Source organism: Canis aureus, chromosome 2 (genome assembly GCF_053574225.1).
Source record: "Canis aureus isolate CA01 chromosome 2, VMU_Caureus_v.1.0, whole genome shotgun sequence".
Taxonomy (NCBI): Eukaryota; Metazoa; Chordata; class Mammalia; order Carnivora; family Canidae; genus Canis; species Canis aureus.
In genome coordinates this window covers 63,389,837-63,411,474 of record NC_135612.1, presented here as the reverse complement: position 1 = coordinate 63,411,474, position 21,638 = coordinate 63,389,837, and the positions used below count along the sequence as shown (strand labels likewise).

The following is a 21,638-nucleotide window of genomic DNA, read 5'->3' as shown; positions in this document are numbered from 1 at the left end:
ATTCATCTCATTTGTAGAATATTTCATTGTGTGGATATACAACATTCCACTGTTGGTGACCATCTGGGTATTTGCTAGTTTGGTGCTGTTCCAAATAGCACTGCTAATAACATTCTTGTACATATCTTTTGGTGAACATATGTGTGTGTTTCTGTTGGGGGTTGCACCTGAGGGGGGAATTTCGAGGAGTGCCATATGTTTAGCTTTTGTGAATATTGCCAAATCATTTTCCAGCATGCCTATACCAATTCACACAGAGACTAGCCGTGTGTGGGAATCCTGGCTTCCCCCAAGTGGTGACTGGAGCCAGCTCACAGAGGCTCACAAGAGCTCCTTGCACACATCTTTCTCAGCTCTGCCCATAGCAACATGAAGCAGCACCTTGCCATCAGCCACGTGAGAACTATTTACATCACTGAAATTAGCTAGCACTGCAAGTCAGGGCTCCCTCCACTCTGGAAAGGAGTTGTTGAACATTGACCAGCATGTCTCTGCTCCAATCCTTGCCACTAGTGTTTCCTATCTTTCTGTGTAGCCACCCGAAGGGTGTGTAGTGCTATCTCATGAGGCTTTAATATACCATTCCCACTCACAGATGACCCATTGAGCACTTTTTGTGGGTTTAGTCATCATGTCTACTTTTGTGAAGTGCCTATTCAAGTTTTCTCGTAGGCTTGTAACAATTTTTTATGTGTTGGATTATACAGCTATTTGATGATGACATGTGTCCAAATATCTTCTCCTGCAGTCTGAGTGGTGTTTTTGATGAATAAAAGCTTTGAATTTCTAAAAATTGTTTACAATTAGTACATTATATTGCACTATTTAAGAGACATTTTCTTATCCTGAGACCATGAAGATTTTTTTGCATGGGGTCAATTTTAGCTTTTTCCATATAGATATCAGTTTATGGAGGACCCAGGACCTATTGAAAAATATCATTAAAAATATGACTAGTTTTAAGTATTTTTATTATTATTAATTTCACCTGGGATGAAAAATTTGCTTCTTCTCTGTCATATATATATATACATATATATATATATATTTTGCCCTCCTTCTCTAAGTCATTTGAGAGTAAGTTGCAGACATGTTGTCCTTCTAAATACTTCAGTGGTCCTTCCTAAAAATAAGGACATTCTCTTAACCACAATATAATCATCAAAGTCAGGAAATTATCATAATAAAATATCATCTAACCTACAGATATTCAAATCTGGTCACTTGCCTCACTAACGTTCATTATGTGTGGGTGTGTTTATATATACATACACACACACAGCTCCTAGACCGTGTACCACGGGGCCCAGAGGCCACTCCACCCCAGCAGCACCGGGCACCCCCGGCACTCAGACTGTGGGCTCTAAACCCTGCCTGGGAGCTGGAGAAGGAGCAGCTTCCAGGGCTCAGCAGGAAAGTCAAAGAAAAATAAGAAGCCATAAACAGCTACAACAGCAAGTGAGAACTCTTTCAGTTTACAAAAAATCGTGATTAGCAACAAAAAGTCAGGGAGCCCTGTTTTGAGGGGTTCCTGGTCCTCAGGCACTCAAGTTCCACAACTATGTTTTGTGGCCCTTGCCATGTGCCCTTGACACTCTCTGTCCTGGACCTGGACGTTGCTGTCAGGCAGGGCTGTGGTCCTGAGTCCTCACGCCGCTGACCATCCCTTTCCTCCCTTGAATGCTGGCTCCTGCCCTTGCTCCTTCTGTGTTGGGTTGTTTGTCTCTGCAGAGGTGTGGGGTGCCTGCTCTCCCACAGGTCTCCATGAAGAGCCCACCTCACCATGGCTTGGGGTCTGTGTCCTTGGTGGTTACCGCTTCTGAGATCTTATTTAAGAAATGGGGGGTGCCTGGTTGGCTCAGTCGGTTAAGCGTCTGGCTTTGGTTTTGCCTCAGCTCATGATCTCAGGGTTGTGAGATCAAGCCCCAATTCAAGTTGGGCTCCTTGTTCCGCCAAAAGTGTGCTTTTTCCCTCTGCCTCTCTCCGCCTCCCCCAACTCACATGATCACCATCTCTCTGTCTCTCTAAAAATAAATGAATAAATCTTAAAAAAAAAAAAAAAAAAAGATGGAAGAAATCCTTTACTCCCTCTGGGCCACAGAGATCATCTCCCACATTTTCTTCTTTAATTCATATGAATATGACTCTGTGCTTTTCTCCCTGGCCTTAAAATCAACAAGTACAGCCACTGTCAATTGGGGTAACTCCTGGGAGGAAGTCAAGATGCCCCATACACTGCCTGTGGGTAGGAGGAAGGCACAGGTCACTACCACGACTGGTGAAAGCCCAATTTCCTGGGGAGAAGTGGGAAGTGGACCCAGGAGCCATTGGCTGCCTCTGTGTCAGGGTCCAAGTCCTGTTGTCCTCCAGGGGCCCCACCTAGCACAGAGGGGACCGAGGAGACCACAACCCCGGGCCCCTGCAGGGTGTATCTGTGTCAGCCCAGACCCCACCCCCGTCTCTGCTAAGTTTTGGGCAACAGGAAGCCCCACACTAGCTGTTTGTAACTCTCCTCAGGGAGCTCTGAGCCCAGCGAGTCAGATGGTGGGAAACGAAGTAGAGGAGCCTTGGATGTGGCTGGGGTGTTGGAAAGTTCGGGCAGGGCCAGGAGCAAGCTGGGGCACTTGCTGTCTCTCCCACCTGCACCACCTTCCCCCTCACCCCCCCACCTGGTGATCTTGCTGCTTCACACTGCTCCCTGGAGCAGAGGGGAGGACCCCCTGGACATCAGCAGCAGCAGGCTGGTCCCCCCTTGTGGGGCAGGGGGGCGGTGGCAGCTGAGCAATGGGCAGGATGGGGCTCTGAGGGCCAGAGGGAGTCAAAGGAGAAAGCCATGAGCTGAGGGAGCAGGAACCAAAGTCCGAGGCAGGGCCAGGACCTTGGCAGGGGCTGCCCCCAGCTAGTGGGGTATAAGCCAACTCTGGTATGTGCTTAGTGATGGAGGCCCTGGTGACCCCTAGCTTCCCAGGGCAGCCCCATTCACGCCACCCTCTCTATCCATGGGATCCCACCACCCAGGTCCAGCCTGTGGCCTTTGTCCGAGTTGGGTTCTTGGCCAGGCCCCTGGGGGAACCACCCTATGTCTCATGTGGCCTCCCCCACCTACATGCCCCCCACTCCGACTCTGAGGTCCCTGCTGTCCCCTGGTCATTGGCACAAGCCTGTGTGTCCCCACTGGAGGGACCAGGTTCTGCTACACAGAGATGCTCTCAGGAAAGCCTCATCCCACACCCACGGGTGAGGAACCCAGAGCAGGAGACGAGGGCAGGGTTCTGGCCTCCCATTCCATGGTGCAGTGACCCTGTATTCCATTTGGCCCCCACCACCAAGCTACCTGCCCACAGTGGGTCATGGAGCGGGCAGGTGGCAGGGGTCTCTAGGCACGGCTGGCTGGCCTGTCAGGGGCGTTGGCACCTGCAGAAGCAAGTGCACCGGCAGCCTGCTCATCCCAGAGGTTTCCTTGCCTCCTGGGCAGGCTTGTTTCATGTTGAGGGGTCTCGGGCAAAGGCTCTTCGGCATCAGAGTGGCGGTGGCAGAAGGAAGAAGATTCCTGCCTGCCCCAAGGCACCAACAAGACCCAGCAAGTGCTCTTGCCTGGAAGCCACATGCCTTCGAGCTCATAGTCATGCTCTTAATTGCAGTCAATACCCAGAAAAACAGTCTGTCCTGTCCGGTTGTCTACTGGGACAAGACTAGTGGGAAGGATTATGCAAATGTGGTGTGGACCAGGCTCCGTGGGCAGGTGCCCCAAATTATCCACCAGCCGCTCCCCCAATTAACAGGCGGCAGCCAGTACAATCCTCCTAAATCACCAGGGCCGCAGCGGCCAGCCCCCTGGCTGCATAAATCACGTTCTCATTGCCACCACGTCCAGGCGGCGGCTCTTCCGTGAGGACCGGTGTCACCGTCCCCTAAACTCCGAGGCTGGTGATTGATGCCACCTGCTCTGCACATGCCGAAGCCACCATCTGCTCACAGGGAAGCATAAACTTTGAATGCACGCGTCCTGCTGATTTTAACTGGGCTAATTTATTGCTCACGAGCGGAGGAGCGCGGTTTGCGGCGAGCTCTCCAGCCACCCGGGAGCCTGCGGCCCAGCCCTCGTGCCTGTGATCGCGGCTCGATAAGGTCCGCGTCAACCGCAACCGCACACAGTAGCACCGTCGCCAGCCCCCCAGAGGCACCGGGGAAGAGAGCCCCGGCAAAGCACCTCCTATGGGGGGATTTATTTCTGAATTAAACACTCCCAGCCCCAACGGAGGCCTATTCATTTCCACAATCAGCTTTCTTCCCAGTTGTAAACAGACTCTTTCTAAAACTTGTGCATGATTTTAATTACAGATAAGTTTCTCTTTAAAGGACGGGCATTCATGCCTGGGTTGCTAAGCTGAATTCGATACATCTCTATGTTCCGGGTGTCCGGCTGATGCACAGGCCCTGAGAGCCATACACCTGGCTGGTGCCTGGACAGCTCCCGGGCTCGCAATGCTTCTTGGCCCAGAGGCACTAGGGACCCACCAGCCCCACTGCCTTGTGGTAACCCAATAGCCCAAGCCTCATGGGGCCAAGGTGCCCAACTTTCCAGAATGTGCCAGAATGTGCCTCACTCGGCGGGCAAGGATGGGGGTGAGCAGCCGAGACCCTGCCCCCAGCAGAGGAGGCTTCAGGCCCCACAAACAGCCCAGCTGGGGACTGGGACAATTGCCGATAGCTAGCCCTTCAGGGCCAGCACAGGAGTCAGCTCTGGACTATCTCCTCCAAGAAGGCTCCCAGACTCAGCCTTTCCAGCTCCTCCTGGGGGTCCCCACTGCTTTTGGCTGAGCCTCCCACCTCAGTCGTGTCCCTGGACTGTCCTGTCCCTGCCCCTGGGTAGGGTTTCTGCTCCACAGCAGAGGCTGCGGAGGACCCCCTGTGGAGCCCCAGGCTAAGCACGAAGCCACGTGCAGAGGAAGACATTTGACAAAAGGATGGACTGTTCTTGGTGTTGGCAGGCACGTGTGCCAGGAGGCCTCTCAGAACCTCCACCAGGGAGCCCTGGATACGAGGACCCGGCCAGTCTGGAGGGGGAGGTAGTACGAGTCTGCATAGTGCTGTGGGTATGAACCCAACACTTATGAGCCAGCTACACAGGCACCTGGAGGTCCCACTGAGGCAGGACAGGAAAGCTTCACCACCTGCATGGTCCCGGAGCATGTGCATGTATGTGCAGGGACACACACGTTCACATGTGCTCCAGTGTGGGGATGTGTTTGCATATGCTCTTTACACGCATGTGCAAGTGTGTACATGTGTGAGCATGTGCACAGAGCTGGAGGCCACCAGGGGGTGGGTGGCTTTGCTGTGAGCTCCTCTGGCTGGAAGAAATATCCTTTTGTTTGTGGGAAAAGATGACCTCCACCTGAGGTCCTGGGCCTGGGGGCCTGCTGTGGCCAGGCCTGGTGACTTTGCAGCGGTGAATGAAACTGCCAGGCCTGGCTCTGTGTCACTGTGGCTTCACCTGCCCTAACTTAAAATCCCATCACAATCACCTTCTACAACATGCTCTGGCCTCGGGATCAACAGATGAGGAGGGCTAAGTACCAGTTACCATCTGGCCCAGATTGTCAGGGGGGCAGCTGCCCAGGCCAAGGCCTCTCCTGGCACTGCCCGGTCATACCTGCCCTGCCGGGCCACAGAGACCCCCTGGGGCGGAGGCGCAGTGAAGGCCTGTTCACTTGCCTGTGAACTTTGGGACCCCTGCCAGCGAGCCCCAGGGACCTCTACCATCCCGGGTTCGCTCACCTGCAGCCTTACAGAGAGCACGTAGGGTCCTGCCAAGGCCATGAACAGGAGGACCTCTACAGACCCTGGCACCTCTCCTCCTCAGGCTTCCTGCCCCTGATGGGACCCTCGGGGTCGGGGAAGCCTGCTGCTGCACCCCCAGGCTCAACACGCATCCACACCTGCTCAGGGCAGACAAGCTGGGCTCACTTCTCAAGAGCCAGCCTGGGTAGGGGTGGTTTCAGCATCTCCTGGGGGCTCAGAGTGTGGCAAGGCATCCAGTTGAGGCAGCTAAGAGATAGCTTGGCTTTTGCTGCAAACGCTATGAAATGCCATTTCTCCTGTTTCCAAGGCCTGGCCTCATCAGTGGCCAGGGACACTGGGAAACAGGTCTCTCTTACAGAACCAAGCTTACTCTGACCACGTGGCCCAGCTGTCACGCGCCTTGGTGTTCACCCAAATTAACCAAATCCCTACATCCACACAGACTCCTGCTCGCAGATGTTTATAGCAGTTTTGTTCGTAATTGCCAAACCTGAAAACAACCAGTACGTCCTCCAGCAAGTGAGCGGATAAACTAAGTGTGCTCCGCCCAGACAATGGAGTATTACTCATGCTAACGAGAAACAAGCTATCGAGCCGTGAAAAGACACAGAGGAACCTGAAGAGTGTATCCCTAAGGGAAAGAAGCCCTCTGATTCCCGCCATGGGACCTTCTGGAAAAGGCAGACCTCTGGGGACAGTGACAGGGTCAGCAGTGGTCGGGGCTGGGGGGTGGGGGGTAAACGGGTGGAAGACAGTGGCTTTGGGGGCCGTGATGCCACGCCATGGGATACTGCGGGAGTGGGCACCTGTCAGGATGCGCTCGCCCAAACCCACAGAGCGTGCACCCCCAGCGTGCACCCTGACACTGTCTGTGGCCTCAGGGTGATGACGCATCTCCATCACAGATGCCCCACTCTGGTGCAGGTGTGGGTTGGGGGGGATGGGGACATATGGGAAACCTCTGCACCTCCCTTTCAGTGTTGCCCTCACCCTAAAACTGCTCTAAAAAATTAAGTTTATTCATTTAAAAATGCAAACAATTGTTATGAAATGGCAATTTTCTTCCATTTCGGAGGCCCGGCCTCATCACGGGGTGACAGTGGCTCAGGTATGGGTGCTCCCCACGCCCCTTGGAGGCCCACATCCGCAGGCAGCCTGACCCCGTCCCTGCTGGCAGGGTCTTGGAACTGCACGCGTAAAGCTGTGGTGCCAGCGGATCCTAGAGCAGGAAGCTGGCAGGAGGCTAATGTCTACTGCAGAGAGAGCAAAAATGGTGCAGCCAGCCCTACTAGGGTGCTTGGGCCCCAACAGCATAAGACCTCAGACCCACTGCGTGTACACATGTGTGCACCCCGATATGCACAGCCCACCTGCAGGCCTGCCTTGTGTTCTTGGATGCACCTCAGCTGCAGGTGTGAGCCTGGGGCAGTGCACTCCGGAGAGCCCAGGGAGCCGCACCCCTGATGCCCAAGACAGTACACCAGGGTGTGCCACAGTTCCTTCTTCCTCCCTGAGCCTCAGGGTCTGGGGTGTGGCCTCCAGCCAGAAGCCCCAGGACAGCCCCACCGTGTGCATCCTGCCCCAGAGGCGTCAAGAGGATGACAGCCTGGCCCCAGCCACCCACTCTGCCCCCAGACTTCTGACACCTGCTTCCATAGCCCTCTAGGACTCATTGGGGTCAGCAGTCTTTGTGAGGCCCAGACCAGAAAGGGGCTGATCATTCAGTCCACAAGTGGGGAGCCCCAGCCCTGGTCATACGGGGCAGAGGAGCTTGCCTCCCTGACTGCACTTCACTTCGGCTTGGAGGGCTGCGAAAGGGCAAAGTCTGACCTGGCATGTGGATGCTGTGAGCCCAGACCAGTGTGACCAGGGACCGTTCACCGCCCCGTGCCCCCCACCTCCTCAGAGGCTGTGAAGGGGCAGGAGGAGGGCCTGGTGTTGGGATGTCCGGGTCCAGAGGCCGGAAGAAGTCTGGGGCGAAGCAGGACGCTACAGAACAGAGGGGAGAGGTTTGGACAGAAGGAAGTTTTACTCTGCCCTGTGCCATTAGGGGTGGGTCCGTGCTGCGGTGGCCAAGACACCTTAGCCCCTGGATGGCCAGGAGAAGCCTGAGACCTGCATGAGGGCCCCTCAGGGTGAGCTGAGTGCCCCAGCCTCTAGCCCAAACCAAGGAGGGGGCCAGACCGGCCTTAGGCAGGAGAGGAGGGGGCCCTGGGGATGGAGACAGTGTGGCGGTGGGGTGGGCAGGATGCTTGGATGCTCCGGAGGCCTTCTGAGCTGCAGAGCATGGGGAGAGGCCCAGGCCCCGAAGCTGGTGGGCTCCAGAAATGTGCCCCAGGCTACAGACTGGGGGAGGAGGGGAGCACAGGGGCCCAGCCGCGCGGCAACCTGAGGCAGTGCTAGGCCTGGACCCAGAGGGCAGGGCCCCAGGCAGGCTCCCTGGCCACCACCCCCGCCTCTGCCTGGCTCCGCTGGACGTGCCACCCCCTCCCGCGGGCCCCACCCCTCCGTGGCCGTCTTCAGTGATTTGGAAGTGTAGAAAATGGGATTATCCAGGAACAGATGTGCACAAAAGGGGTGAAATGGAAAGTGCTAGCGTGGCCGCCTCCCTTTGATTACCTCTGACGGCCTCGGTGTCCGCAGCCACCCCCCCCTGCGGGCTGGGCCAGACCCCGCCGAGCCCTGCAGCGGCGCTCATTGAAATTGAATTGATACTTTGTGAACTTCATTTGTGAATAATGTGATCTGACAGGGACAAATGTGACGGGGAATTGTTTTCAAACCTCCTCCAAATGAAGCTTATGATGGGGTAAACGCGCACGCCTTTGTCCCGCTCCCTCCCTCCTCCGCGCCGCCTGCATATGCAGCAGCCCCCTCCTAATTGAATTGAGGGTGGGGCGGGCGGGGTGGGCGGCCGCCTCCCCAGGCCGGTCGGGTCCTTGGCCGCCCAGCCCCGCGCCCGCCGGAGGACCCACGGCCGCGCCAGGCCTCAGATGTCTTACATATTAATTCCCTTTGCAGAACATTTGCCCCGCGCGCGCTCAAACCCAGTTAGCTGGATTGATGAAGGCGGCAAGAGGATCCGACGCGCGCTGATTCCGCCTTTTCAGCTTCGATTAGCTCAGCCCGGGTTACTCCCGTCAGAGCTCCATCACCCGGCGCGGACCCCGGGGAGGGCCGAGTGGCCACGGGGCCCAGGAAGGCTTCAGTGCGGGCCATTACCTCACAGGCGTCCCCGCAGAGCGCGGTGGGCGGGCGGGCGACGCGGACACAGGGCCTGGCTCCGCTGGCTCAAATCCCCAGCATCCACCCCCTGGGTCATGACACCCAGCCCAGGCCTGACCCGCTGCTGGGGTCCTGGCTCTCCCCACGCTGCCGCAGAGGTGAGCACACGCACATGTGCCCCCCATCCATCTCATGCCCTCCCTTTAGCCATTGGAACCACTGCAAGGAGGGAACATACACTAACCTACATTTATCAGAGGAGGAAACCCCCTGAGAGGTCACTGCCTGGTGGCCCCAAGCCTCCCAGTCCTGCTCCTGGCCATCACCGCAAGGCATCCTTCACAGGTTGAGGGCTAGGGCATCTGTCCTCAGCCCCAAGACCCAGAAGGAAGGGACCACACTGTCCCTGCAGTGACGATGAGGAGGAGGAGGGGCAGACGTGGGCTCAAGGGCAGGTCCATGACCACGGAGGCGACACCACTGCCAGGACCCTACCCTGGGCCTCACGGTGGTTGTGGGGCTGCCCCAGGGTCCTGGAAGCCTCCCACCCCGTGGCCCCCCACCAGGGCCAGGAAGACAGCCACGCAGCCTGGCTCCCACAACCCAGATTGACTTGGGCCCCCCCTATGGATTTTCCTGAAGCCAGTAACCCTGAGGTCCAACTGTGCCCTGCAAAGCACTGAGGGCACCACCCCCAGACACCAGGGATCTTTGCGTTTGCAGTGTGGACGCCAGTCTCCTGACTCTGAGCAGCCCAGCCGTGCTTCAGCTTCCCAGACCAGGGTCCAGGGCACTGAGGCCCCGACTGTGTCTTCCATGCGTGTGACAGCTGGTCAGCTGGGAGTGGTGCTTGGGAATGTGGCTGGGCCGGGGGTCTGCCCCCCAGAGGCCGCCTCCTCCAAGGGGGTCCAGACCACAGAGGGCACCCAGAGCCCCATGGGGCAGCCCCAGACTGGCCTGGCCTCCCCAGCCAGTGGCCCCAGCCTGGGGCCCTGCCTCTTGAGAGGCACATGAGACCAGAGCAAATGCCCAAATAGCCTCATGCAAACCCGTGGGAGCCCAAGTGTGCCTCAGTGCCCTCACAGTGATGTTGGCTTGTCCACCTTCCCTCCCTGTCAGCTCACTTCCTGTTCCCATCGTCTCCAGTCCAAGTCATTTATTTTACTTATTTATTTTGTGATTCAAGTGAAATTCACATAAACTAAAATTAACCATCTTAAACTGTGCATTTCAGGGACACTGAGCACCTTTGCAAGGTTGTACCACCCCGACCTCCACCCCACCCCAACCTCCTCTAACCCCCACCCACTAGTAGTCACTCCTTGCCAGTCCTGGGGCAGCTGCCCCTCTGCTTCTGTCTCTGTCGTTGGACACCACAGAGAAGGAGCCTTTGTGTCTGGCGTGTCTCTCGGGACTGCTGCCTCCGAGGTTTGTCCACACTGCAGGTGTGATGTGGCTCACTCCTCGCATGGCGGCACACCACTCTTGCACACGTGGACCAGATGTTTCATGCATCTACCAGCTGGTGGCCATGGGGGCTGCTCTGGCCCAGAGTTGCTGTCAGGGTTCCAGTACAGTGTGGCAGCAACCTGGGCACCCATGTTTCCAGATGGCCGGCAGTTCGGGGGCCCCTCCCCTCCCCTCCCCTCCCCTCCCCTCCCCTCCCTTCCAAGGCCAGCTGAGACCCCTGGGCCCCCTCCGTGAGCCCTAGAGACTGGGGTGTCCACCATGTCAGCATCTGGCCAGTGGGCCCTCCAGGCAAGCTTCTCCAGCTGCCTACCCCATCCTGGGGCGGCACCAGGCAGGCCCTGTTCCCAGCACCAGACCCTCCCCGCTGAGCCCATGGGCAGCATTGCTCTGGAACTCACCTGTGTTTTGCTGACTCTGGCTGAACTGAGGGGCCCTTGGCTGACACCTGTCTCTGGGTGGATGGGCCTTGGTCAAATACACTTCCCCATGTTCTGCGGACAATGCTGCCACAGGACAAGCAGGTGACCCTGGAAAGCAGATGTGGCTAGTCATACACTCACCTCCTCTAGCCTGCTGATCCTAGGGTCCAGCCGCAGCCCCCCAACCCCCACCCCATGCTGATGGCCATGGGCAGCTGGGGCAGTTGGCGGCTCTGGAAGAACCAGGTGTAACAAACAGAAGTCCATTTTTATGGTCCCCTTCATCATGCACAGGAGGTGCCTGGGTGTGAAAAAGCCCTGAGCCTCTAGCCATCTGGGAACGTGGGTGCGCAGACGGCCACCACACTCTGTACTAGATCGCTGACCCCAGCGCCAGGCCGGAGCAGCCCAGATGCTGAGGTCTCAGCCACCCCGCGGCCTGCCAGACTGTCCCCGCGGGCACACAGGTCTCCTATGGGCCGGGCCCAGCAATCCTAGCACGTGATGGGTGCTGCTCTGGCCACGGGAAGTGGGTGGTGAGGGTGAGGGTGAGGGTGAGGGCTGGGGCGGGGGGCGGGGGCGGCAGGGACCCTTGCCTCCGGAGGATTTACTCGGGGCGTGTGGCCCCATGATGCCTCTCCAGGGCTTGCGCTCCCAGGGTTCCTCTTGGGGCTGCCAGTGCTGCTGGTGGGGCCTGCCCCGGGTCTGCTTCCGCGGCGGCTGCTTTTCCCAATGGGCCGAGGCCAGGGAATGGTTCTTTGTGGCCAACCTAGGCTCGTCGCTGAGTATTCCGTCTGACTAGGTGGTCACAATCTCACTTCCTGTTCAATAAACATCTCCAGCACTTGCCCTGCCCAGGAAGTCGTGTGTGTGTGTGTGTGTGTGTGTGTGTGTGTGTGTGTGTGTGGTGCCGGGTGTGTGGGGATGGGGATTCATGGTGGGAGCAGAGTGGCCTCAGGGCGCAGACAGTGGGCGGCAGGGCTCAGCCCCCTCTGGCCAAGGTTGAGCCCATTTTTTGGATATTGTGTCCAGGACCAAACGCGCCCAGCTCCTGGGCTGCCCATCCCTTGCGTTCCTTAGCAGATGTGGGGAGCCTGGGGGCGGGGCCTGGGTGCCAACAGGGAACAGCGCACCGGGGCTCTCCAGGGTGGATGGCCTGTGTGCTCGTTCGGAAGCAGCAGTGTCAGCAGCGAGGACATCACCGAGGTGCCTCAGCCCTTCTCCCTGGTCTGATCGCCCATGACTTTCTGGTTCATAACACAAAATCGTGCTTTTCATCAAGAAGCTCATATTCTAAATGATTCAAAAATTCACAGAGCAAATCCAACACTGAGTGCTTCATTCAATGCCTTTTCTTTAACCCCAAATACGGTTTCCTGCAAATCCTGGATGGGGTGAAGAATGCCCTTGGGGGAGGGGCTACGTGGCTTTGGGCACTGCCAGGACATCAGGACACCCCAGGGGCTGCTGCCCCTGCCCTGGTCGGCATGAGGGAACTACTGTGCCCTCCACATCCTGGTGCAAGTGCCTGCCCCCTCAAAGTCCCTGCTGGTCTTGGGAAAACTGGCTTAGCCTTCGTGAGACTCGGTTTCCCCATAACACCAGGTCCCTGTAGTATTTGCAGTCAGTGGCTGAAGTTTCCTGAGCAATCCCTGCTGGCTCACTGCCCATCTTTCAAGGCCAGTTGGCCCAGGTGAGTGCCACGGTGGGGCTGCTGGGTGTGAATACCCTGTTATCCACAGACAGCAATCAGGGGTGTTGGGAAGCAGGGATAGACTAGGGGGCTGGGGGCTTGGACATTAGCTTCCCCTCTGGAGTGCATAGATGTTTTTTGCACCTCCCTTTATCCCAAAACAGAGGGCGCATCCCTGAATTCCATCACTGCCACCATAAAGTGACCCATCCACCCCACTTCCAGCCCTGAACACCCCACACCTGGAACCCCATCCTCCTGGGCCAACACACACAGAATCCAAACTTGCCCCAGGCCCAGGTGCAGGCCTGGTGCCCACGGGTTGTGGGGGGTGGGGTGGGGGCGGAAGGTGGAGGGCGTGTCCCGGGTGTTGGCATTCACCTCTGTGAGTGGACACGCTGAGAAGCGCGGGCTTTGAAAGCTACTCTTGAAGGCATTTCTGGTTTTCCATTTATAAAGCAGAGCGAGGTTATAAATCAGAAAAGTATTTATAGGCACTCACAGCCAGCAATAACAGGTTCGAGTGGCCAGTGCGTCTCTGTGACTATTTCATCTTCCACGCTAACTTAAACACGAGAAGAAAAGGCTTTCCAGGCTGGGCTGGCCGCGCGGCCGCGGAGATTGAGTGCGTTTGTAATAATTCATAGGCTTCTCCCTTTCTCTTCCCACTGCTCTGGAATCGCGCTCCACTATTAAAATGCGCTCTGGCCACCTGGCCGGTGGGGCCTCCACTTGTTCCCCAGGAGGGCAAAGCTTGGGCAGGCAGGGCCGGGCTCTGCGTGGCTGCCCCCCGTACTGCCCCTGCTGGATGCACCGCACCCTGCAGCCGCCCCGCCCCAGCGCTGTGCAGGGAGAGAGACCAGAGCCCACATCCGCCTCCTGCACTGCAGGCCTGTGGCCAGCAGCCCTCATGGTCATTACTCCCTGTCTTCTTGTGGGACCCTTCTGCCCTCAGGATGCTGCCTGGGGGCACACTGCCCCTCACCTCAGGGGAGCACCCAACTGTCATGATCAGATGAGATTGGAGGTGTGGGGAGCAGGGTAGGGGTGGGGGCCCCAAGCAGGAGTCAGAGAGGCAGGGGTGGAGAATAGGGCCAGGGTCTTCCTAGGCTTCTCACTATAGGAGCCAACAGGCTCTGCTTCCCTTCCCCAAACTCCCCACCATCGAGTGGAGGGCAAAGCCAGGGCTCCCTCCACTCTCACTGGCCCTGCCAGGCAGCTGACTAACCTCACCAGTGAGGCCTTTGGCTAGAGAGACCTAAGGGGTCCCTGTGCTCCCCAGGTGCACCTCACCTTCTCCAAGGCATGGGGCTGCGCTGCGGGGGGCACCCTCCCTATGGGGGCAAAGGCCAGGAACAGGCACCCACCAGAATCTAAGGCTTTTCCCGTAGAAACTCAGCCTTGTGGGGGGGGGGGGGTGGCTGGACAGGGAACCCCAGAAAAGGCGCAGCACCGGGTCCCCGGCAGCACAGGACAGCTATGTGCCTGAGGGAGCTCCCAGGGGCAGTAGGAGGAAATTCCCCAGAAGTGAGTTTTGGAGAGAACAAGAAGAGCAGAAGAGGCAACCTGGGGCTTGCCACCCATGGACGGCCAGGCCCAGGGCTACCTGCCCAGGAAGCCTGCCTACCCAGGAGTGACCCTGAGCTGACTACTAGCTCCGAGCTCCCCCAGCCCTGGGAGTGGCCACTCTGCCTGTGTGACCGTCCCCTCTCCTCTAATACCGGTGGCATCTCAGGCAGGGTCCCCGAGGTCACCACGGAGGCATCTGGCAGGAATGAATGGGACTCACCTGGAACATGTGGCTAAGAGAGATGAAAGTCCAGACCATCCCCAGTGTCCTGCCAGGTGCACACTGCCCAGGCCTCACTAGGTGGCGGACGTCTCCACCCTGGGCGTCTCTGGTCCTGTGGCCTTCTGCTGGGCCGGAAGGTAAGGTGCGTGAATTCTGCGTACCTGGAGATCCTGAAGCACGCTGTCCCCAACCATCACCCAAGATGACGCCGCAGCCCTCATGGGCACCCTCCCAGTGGGCTCACCCAGGACGTCTGGCTGTGCCTTGACCCAACCCTGGGCCTCTCGGAGTCGGGTCCCAGTACCCCCCACCACCATCCCCACTCAGCACTATCCCAAGCACTCAGCAGCATCGCTGGCGCAGAGAACTCTCTGGAAGCTCCAGTGAGCTGAGGAAATAATTACGGGCAGCAGCGCCAGCGAGTGCTAAGGAGCCGGGTGGGCGGGGGCATCGTGAGGCCCGAGGACCGCTTTGTTTTTCCTCTCCTTATCACCATTAGCCATTTCACGGGATAGAGATACAGAGTAGCCCCGTTCCGGAGCGCTGTTCAACTGTCGCTGGAGTAGCTGTGCGTGAAGAGGTAGCAGATAACGGTCGGCCAAGCGTGCGCCCCGCCACGGCGGCTCCGGGAGAGGCCCACAGCCTGCCAGGCTCCCGGGGCAGCGGGGCTGCCCCCGGGACACCGGCACGCACAGTCCAGGCCCCACCTGAAGGCCGTGCAGAGCACAGGCAGGTCCAGCCAGCACACAGGCGGGGCGCCCGCAGCAGCCGGGGGTCAGCTCCCAAGTCCATGGCCCCGAGGGGAGGTCCCAGGGCTGCCAGCCCAGAGCCTCTCCACCAGAGCCGGACTTCAGATCGCCAGCCCTGTGGGGAGGACACTGCAGTGCAGGGCCCTGTACTGATGGAGATACTGAGGCTGGCAGGTGAGGCAAGCCTAGGCCCCTCCTGCTCCGGCACCAGCGCCACTCCTCCCCTGCCCACGTCCAGCAGCACTGGGACTGGGAACCCAGGGGGGAATGGAGGCGTCCCCGAGGGGCGAGGCTGCGCTTAGCTTCTAGAACTCCAAAACCAGGTGGGAGCTTCTCTGGGCCCCAGGTGCTCAGGCCCAATTTGGTAGAGGTGGGCGGGGGTCAGCAGGGGACACAGGAGGGTCAAATGTGGTCTGAGCAGGACAAAGGCATCTGGTGGGAAGGCACAGGCTATCTGAGCAGAGCGTGTGGGAGACTGAGCTCAGTCAGCTCATGCAAGTGGTCCCAGGCTGGGCCACAGGTAGCCAGGAATGAGAACAGGTTCGAGGGGGTGGCCTCCTCAGAATAGTAGGTCCCCCACTCTCCCAGGAGACACCTCCAGACAGAGGGCCCCCCAGACTCACCAGCAGATGCTCCCAGAGGTACCCCCAGACTCACCCAGCAGATGCCTCCAGACAGAGGGTCCCCCAGACTCACACAGGAGACGCCCCGGCACCCATCTGCAGCACCCACCAGTGGCTGGAAGGAGAGGGGCTCAGGTCCAGGGCAGGATGGGAGGGCAGCAGGTGCAGAAGGGTCCTTGCCAGGCCCCCAGGGCCCACATACCTCCTCACTGCACACATGCCCCAGGTGTGACCAGCCCTGGTGGCCAGGCTTGGGGGAAAGAGGCTGCCCTCCAAACAACTTGGCCTGCAAGTCACACAGCATGCTGTTAGACTGTTCATCTTCCTCTCTCCTCCCTGAAAGTGGCGGAAGGCCAGGGGAGATTGGCAGCGAGCTGGACGCCGGGGCCACTCCTAGAGGGATGAAGACATCATGGCCAGGCCACTGCTAGGATGTGTGCATGAGGTGAGTGCCCCCTTGCAGAGCCCAGGAAGGGCGCAGAGGGAGCACAGAGAGCCAGCAGCATGGGGCAGGTGCTTTGAGACATGGGGAGACCAGCATCTGTCAGGTGCCCCTCTCTGACTCAGTCTGGGGCTAGGAGCGACCCAGCACAGCCACTGGGCTCCTTGGCGGGCTGTCCAGGCCTTTGAGGGCAGGGCATCAGGGGAGCCCGGCAGGAGCCTTTTCCTCGGGGCTGCGTTAAATAGGCATGAAAGGCGCGCGATGCAAAGATGTTCTACAGAATATTGATATTGTGATCACCGCTCCCACCTGGTGCTGCGCGGCAGGGCGCCGGCTCAGAAATACGATATTCGCAGGGTCTTTTTCATAAAGGTCTTTATGGGTTTGGAAATTTAAACACCACAGAGTCTGAGTTGAATTGGAAAGCAAAAGTCTCTAAGCTTGTACATCTTAGAGGAAAAAAAATTCAATTAAGTGGGATTTTAGCTGTTTCAATAAAATTGGACTCTCCCTTTTCAAGATAAGAGCTCTCCAGCGCAGAGCGACCTTTATGCGCCACGAGCCCCCACTTCTACACGCGTAATCCCCGCTCGGGACACAATACCCACAACAGGAAATCAATGTATAGTCGAATCAATTTGAAAATATAAAATAAACTAATATATGAGTGGAAAATTCACTTCCTATGGATTAAAAGCAGCACAAATAGCAGAAAAATCTAGCTTTTTTAGCAGGAGGAAGTGGTTCAGGGCAGAGACTTCGGGGCCTGGTGCGGCCCAGTTGCTGGCAGGGGGAGCAGCACCCCCAGGGCCCAGAAGACGCAGTCGGCGGAGCATGATGCCCCCCACATGGCTATACAGCAGGGTGAGGGGGCTGCACCTATAAATGCTCTCTACAACCACTGACCTGAGCAGTTGATGACACGGCCGGTTCTAAGCATGTCCCCAGGCACAGACTAGCCTGGTCCCAGGTCATCTGCCTGCTGAGGGTGAAGGAGGAACACTTAACCTGTAAATATTCCTCTCTGGGCAGCCCATCCCACCCCCACTCCAGGAAAGGAAGGCCCCCTGCCCCTCCAGGGTGAGGTCCGGCCATCAGGCAGGACCCTGGACCTCAGGCCAGGGAGGCAGGGCCAGGACAGGGGTAGGATAGCCAGGCGGGAGCATGGTTTACAAATGTCCCTGTGTGTTGGGGATTCTCCTACAAGGAGAGAACCGCATGGTCTGCGCTCCCAGTGGGGCCGCAGGTGGCCAGTCCTGGTGCCTACCCTGCTTCTCCCCTGGTCCCACTCATACTGGATCCATGTCCACGTGGCCCTCTGGCTGAGACACACAGGGGTGGAGGGCAGATAGTACACACGCTCCTCCTACCCCCAATCCACAGCCCTCTATTTACATAGATACCCAGCACCTCCTCCTCCAGGAAGCCCTCCCTTACCCTGGGCAAGCCCGGTTCCCCCAGCTGCCGGACCCCTCCCTGGCCCAGACCAGAGTCCCAGACCCAACCAGCTCCTGACCCAGACCCCCTACCAGCAATTGAGACATTACCTGACTCCTTGCTTCCACCTGCACCTGCTGGTCCCCACACCTTCTGTTCCACCCACCCCTACAGTGGCACCCCAGGGCCACAAGTTCTGTCGTGGTTGGCTCTGTGTCCTCCAAGGGGCCCACAGGCAGATTACTGCAGCTGGCAACTCTCCCTTGTGATTTTGTTTCCAAATATTTCCTCCGAGTTCAACAAATGAATGAAGCAACAATCCCACATCCTAGTGGCCTCTGCCCTGGCGTGGAGGCGGCCAAGGAAGGCTCCCTGATCATGGGCGTCTGGAAAAGCTCTGGGGAGCAAGCATTCTTGGGTCTCCATCCACTGTGCACACCATCCACCCACTCATTCACCTGCTAAACTCACCCAGAAACGCACCTAATCACGCAGGTACCCACTTACCAATCTAGACACTCATCAACAAGCACAGGTGCCTGGCCCCTCCTCTCTTCCTCTACTTCTAATTGAGTGCCCATCCAACCATTGACCCACCTCCACTCACTCACTCACCCACCAACCCACATACTAACTCACTCAGCAAACCATCCACAGTCCACCTATTCACCCACTTGCCCACTGAAACACAAACCCACACACACACATTCATTTACCCACCAATCTCTCTACCATTCACCTGCGTAATAGCCCACCCAACTATTCATCCACCTACCCTCACATCCAGCCAGCCACCCACCCAGCCAGCCAGCAATCATCCATCCACTCACCCATCATCCATGTGTTCATCCAACCACCAGCCCAAGCAGGCCACCCACATACCCACACACACACCCAACCATCCATCCCCTAGACCACCCTTCCACCTACCCACCTAGCTACCCACCAGAAACCCATAGCCAGCAACCCCAGACAGCCAGCTAGCCAACATCAACTCCCTGTCTACCCATCTGATCATCCATCCACTTACTCCATGATCACCCAATGCTTGGGCTGGGTCAGTGCAGGGCCTGTCCCACCACGGTGACTGCCTCCCCGCTATTACCCATGTATGGGCCCCCCCTTGCTACACAGCAGCTCTAGGACACACCACCCTTCAGTATGCCCTCCTGCTCCATTCCCTTGGCAAACTGGTGAGCCTGGAAGAGGAAATCAACCATGGGGAAGCAGTGCTCGTGACCAGAGCCCAGGCATATGCTGCCAATGGTGACAAAGTAATAAGACACGTGGTAACCTACCACCTGCTCTAAGCTGAGCCCTGGGCCAGCCTGTGGGCAAAGCAGACCCCACTTGTCCCGAGCAGTGACATCCTAGAAGGGAGACCAGCATCTGAAAAGCAAACAGAGAAACAAAGTCACTTCATACAGTGGAGTGCCCAAGAAGACCACGCAGCCACGTTTTGTTGGGGAGGAGGTCTCTACATGCAGGTGATGGGCTGGCCTCCAGTCCCTCCCAGGGATGATGCCTGTTATTCCTTGCCAAGACCCCGGTTCAGGCCCCCGGGGGCCCCTTTACAGAAACTAAGGCCTCTGGATGTTGGTGGAAGCCCCCCTGCTCCTCCTGGCCCCTCCTATGTCCTCCTGGGCCCTCCTGGCCCCTCCTGGCATTGTCAGACTCCTGTTCTGTTGGCCTGGGAAAGCAGGCCCCTCATGTCCGCCCCTCTCTCTACCCCCCACAGTTCCCAGGCCATGCACCTCAACCCGTGCTTGCAGTTTCAGAGGCTGCCACAGCTTGGTCAGCTATGGGCAGGCCCGGGCCCAGGTAGCTGGACATGTGCAAACAGGCTCGTGAGTGGAGTTCACCGTCTGGCATAACAAGGGGAAAAGCTCAATTTGTAAACATTTGGTCAATATGAATTAACGCCATCGGGATAGATTTTGGACTAAATCAGACGATCGCTTTGGCTGCACCCAAGGCCCAGCAACAGTAGGTAAATTAGATCATCATTAAATTATCATGAAGGAAAAATGCATAATCGGCAGTGGGGCCGGTAGAAAGATGATGGTTATTTACAAAAACCGTGCTGTTTGCAAATTTGTGCAAAATTATTTGTTCCTGGCGGAGTTTTATGGAGCTATCTACACATTATCTCCGCCTGAGCTTCCCGGCCCTGCATATTAACTAATGTCGCGGTTTAATTGGAAATAGAACAGCCAAATTGTAAATCGCTTTTCCGTCATCTGTCTCGTGTCCACACCGTCCCCAGGAGTGGGGGACTTGGAGTGAGCCCTCCTGCCAGCTGGCTCTCTCCCCCGAGCTGCACTGAACCCCTCGGCCAATTCTTGTCCCTCACAAGGGCGAGGCCAGTGCTGGGGCGCTCACCTCCGTGCACCCGCAGACTCAGTGCGCAGGGCTTTAAGCAGGGGTGGGTGTTTGCAGACCTACAAAACTGAAGAAAACTCACAGGGCTGTTTGACAAAGGATATGTTTAATGGGTCTCTTCCTCAACTGGACCATCAAAGCAGGGAGCACCTATGCTGAAGACAGTCACTCCCCTGGAATGAAGGGCAGCTATGGGGCCCTTCCAGCGCTCAGACTCACTTAGTGGGAGGGCTGCCAGATGGGCAGGACCCCGCATGGGCTGGAGCGACATCCAGGTCTGGAGGTGGGCAGAGAGGCCCCATCCCCCTTCCCCCTGCCACCAGGCCTCAGAACAGACATAGGGGTAGGGGCAGGCAGTGATGGCCAGAGGTGCGCAGAGGCCAGTGGGGCTGCACCTGTGGTTTGGGCTGACCTCTTTGGGCACTCCGGCAGTGACACTGGTCTTGCCTGCAGCCTCTGGCCGCCTGCTAAAGACCAGCCCTGTGTCTGCCCCACGTGGGCTTCGGAACTACAGGGAGGGCTGCAGGGGGAGGGGCACACCTGGGATGAGCTGGGACACCCCACTCCGAGGCCCCCTGCGGCCTCCTGTGGCCATTCCAGGTCCTACCTGGCCGTAAAATTAGGGCAGGCCACACCCAGAGGAAAACTGTCAGCTCCCCTGAGTGCAGCTCCTGGACCAGCAGAAGGACAGCAAGGACACGCCATGAAGGCAGCAGGGCTGCAGGGAAGAGGCGAGCTTGTGGGTCGGAGGATGTCACGCCCTCACAGGACACTGGCCAGACAAGTGCAGCTGCCAGGACTTTGGACGTCCCCCTCCTGCCCGTGCAGCTGAAGTGGCCCCCGAGATGCCACCACCATTCCAGGGCTGTGTCATGAGAGAAGTAGGGCCACGGTGCTCCTTGAGGGCGTGGGAAGCACAGGCGGGAGGTGCAAGTGACCCAGGGCGACGTGGGAGCTCACAGGTTTGCTGCACTGACCTCTGCCCCACGCTGACGGTTCCTTTTTCCGTGGGGTCAGAGCACCCAGGCGATGTCACCTGTGAGGAGTCCACATTGCCGGCGGGCATCCCCTGTTTGGGGAGGGACATGGTGCCTTACTGGCGTGCCACTCACCCATCACCTCTGGACACTCAAGTACCCTCAGACCTCTGCCCAGGCTGCCTCCCCCTGAGCCCTGGCCTCCGGTGCATTCAGCCTTGAGACCCAGAGCGGGCTGGCAGGGCAGGGAGAGCAGAGCCCCCTGAGGCCTGCTCTAGTTCCTGCGTCCTCTTGGGCTGCTCCCATCCTCCGGCGGCCCTGGGCCAGGCTCTTTGCCACCCCCTCCCTGCTCTGCCTCCAGACCCAGGACAGAGGCTGCCCTACTGCCCGGCCCTCTGTCCCCCCAGCACCCAGGTGACCATTTCCATCCCTTCCGTGGAATGTGTGTTGATTCTGTTGTTTCTTGAATTACTCATTTTTAGCATCATGTCTGTCTTGTTTGCCACACTGAGCCCCCTGCCTTACTGCCACTGTCCCTCCATCCTCCCCGTGTGGCTCATCAGTATTTTAATTATCTTATTGATAAAGAAGGCTCCTCCTCTGCGGCATCTCAGTAGCAGTGTT

At 58.0% G+C, this 21,638-nt stretch overlaps 1 protein-coding gene across 3 annotated transcripts; it reads right to left on the bottom strand.

The window, feature by feature from the left end:
* Positions 1-10,334: 10,334 nt before the first annotated feature.
* Positions 10,335-19,047, bottom strand: LOC144290810 (uncharacterized). 3 transcript variants are annotated; one of them, XM_077860393.1, is made up of 7 exons: positions 18,954-19,047; positions 17,125-17,200; positions 15,979-16,169; positions 15,811-15,891; positions 14,402-14,526; positions 10,899-11,027; positions 10,335-10,619 (listed from the first exon to the last, which is right to left on the bottom strand). In XM_077860393.1, the coding sequence occupies exons 2-5, from the start codon at positions 17,156-17,158 to the stop codon at positions 14,479-14,481; spliced, it is 354 nt and encodes a 117-aa protein (XP_077716519.1). In that variant the 5' UTR covers positions 17,159-17,200; positions 18,954-19,047; the 3' UTR covers positions 10,335-10,619; positions 10,899-11,027; positions 14,402-14,478. The 3 variants fall into 3 exon arrangements, with proteins under 3 accessions (XP_077716519.1, XP_077716527.1, XP_077716536.1); XM_077860401.1 differs by having other exon boundaries at positions 10,335-10,587; XM_077860410.1 differs by having other exon boundaries at positions 17,125-17,197; positions 18,954-19,041.
* Positions 19,048-21,638: the final 2,591 nt, after the last annotated feature.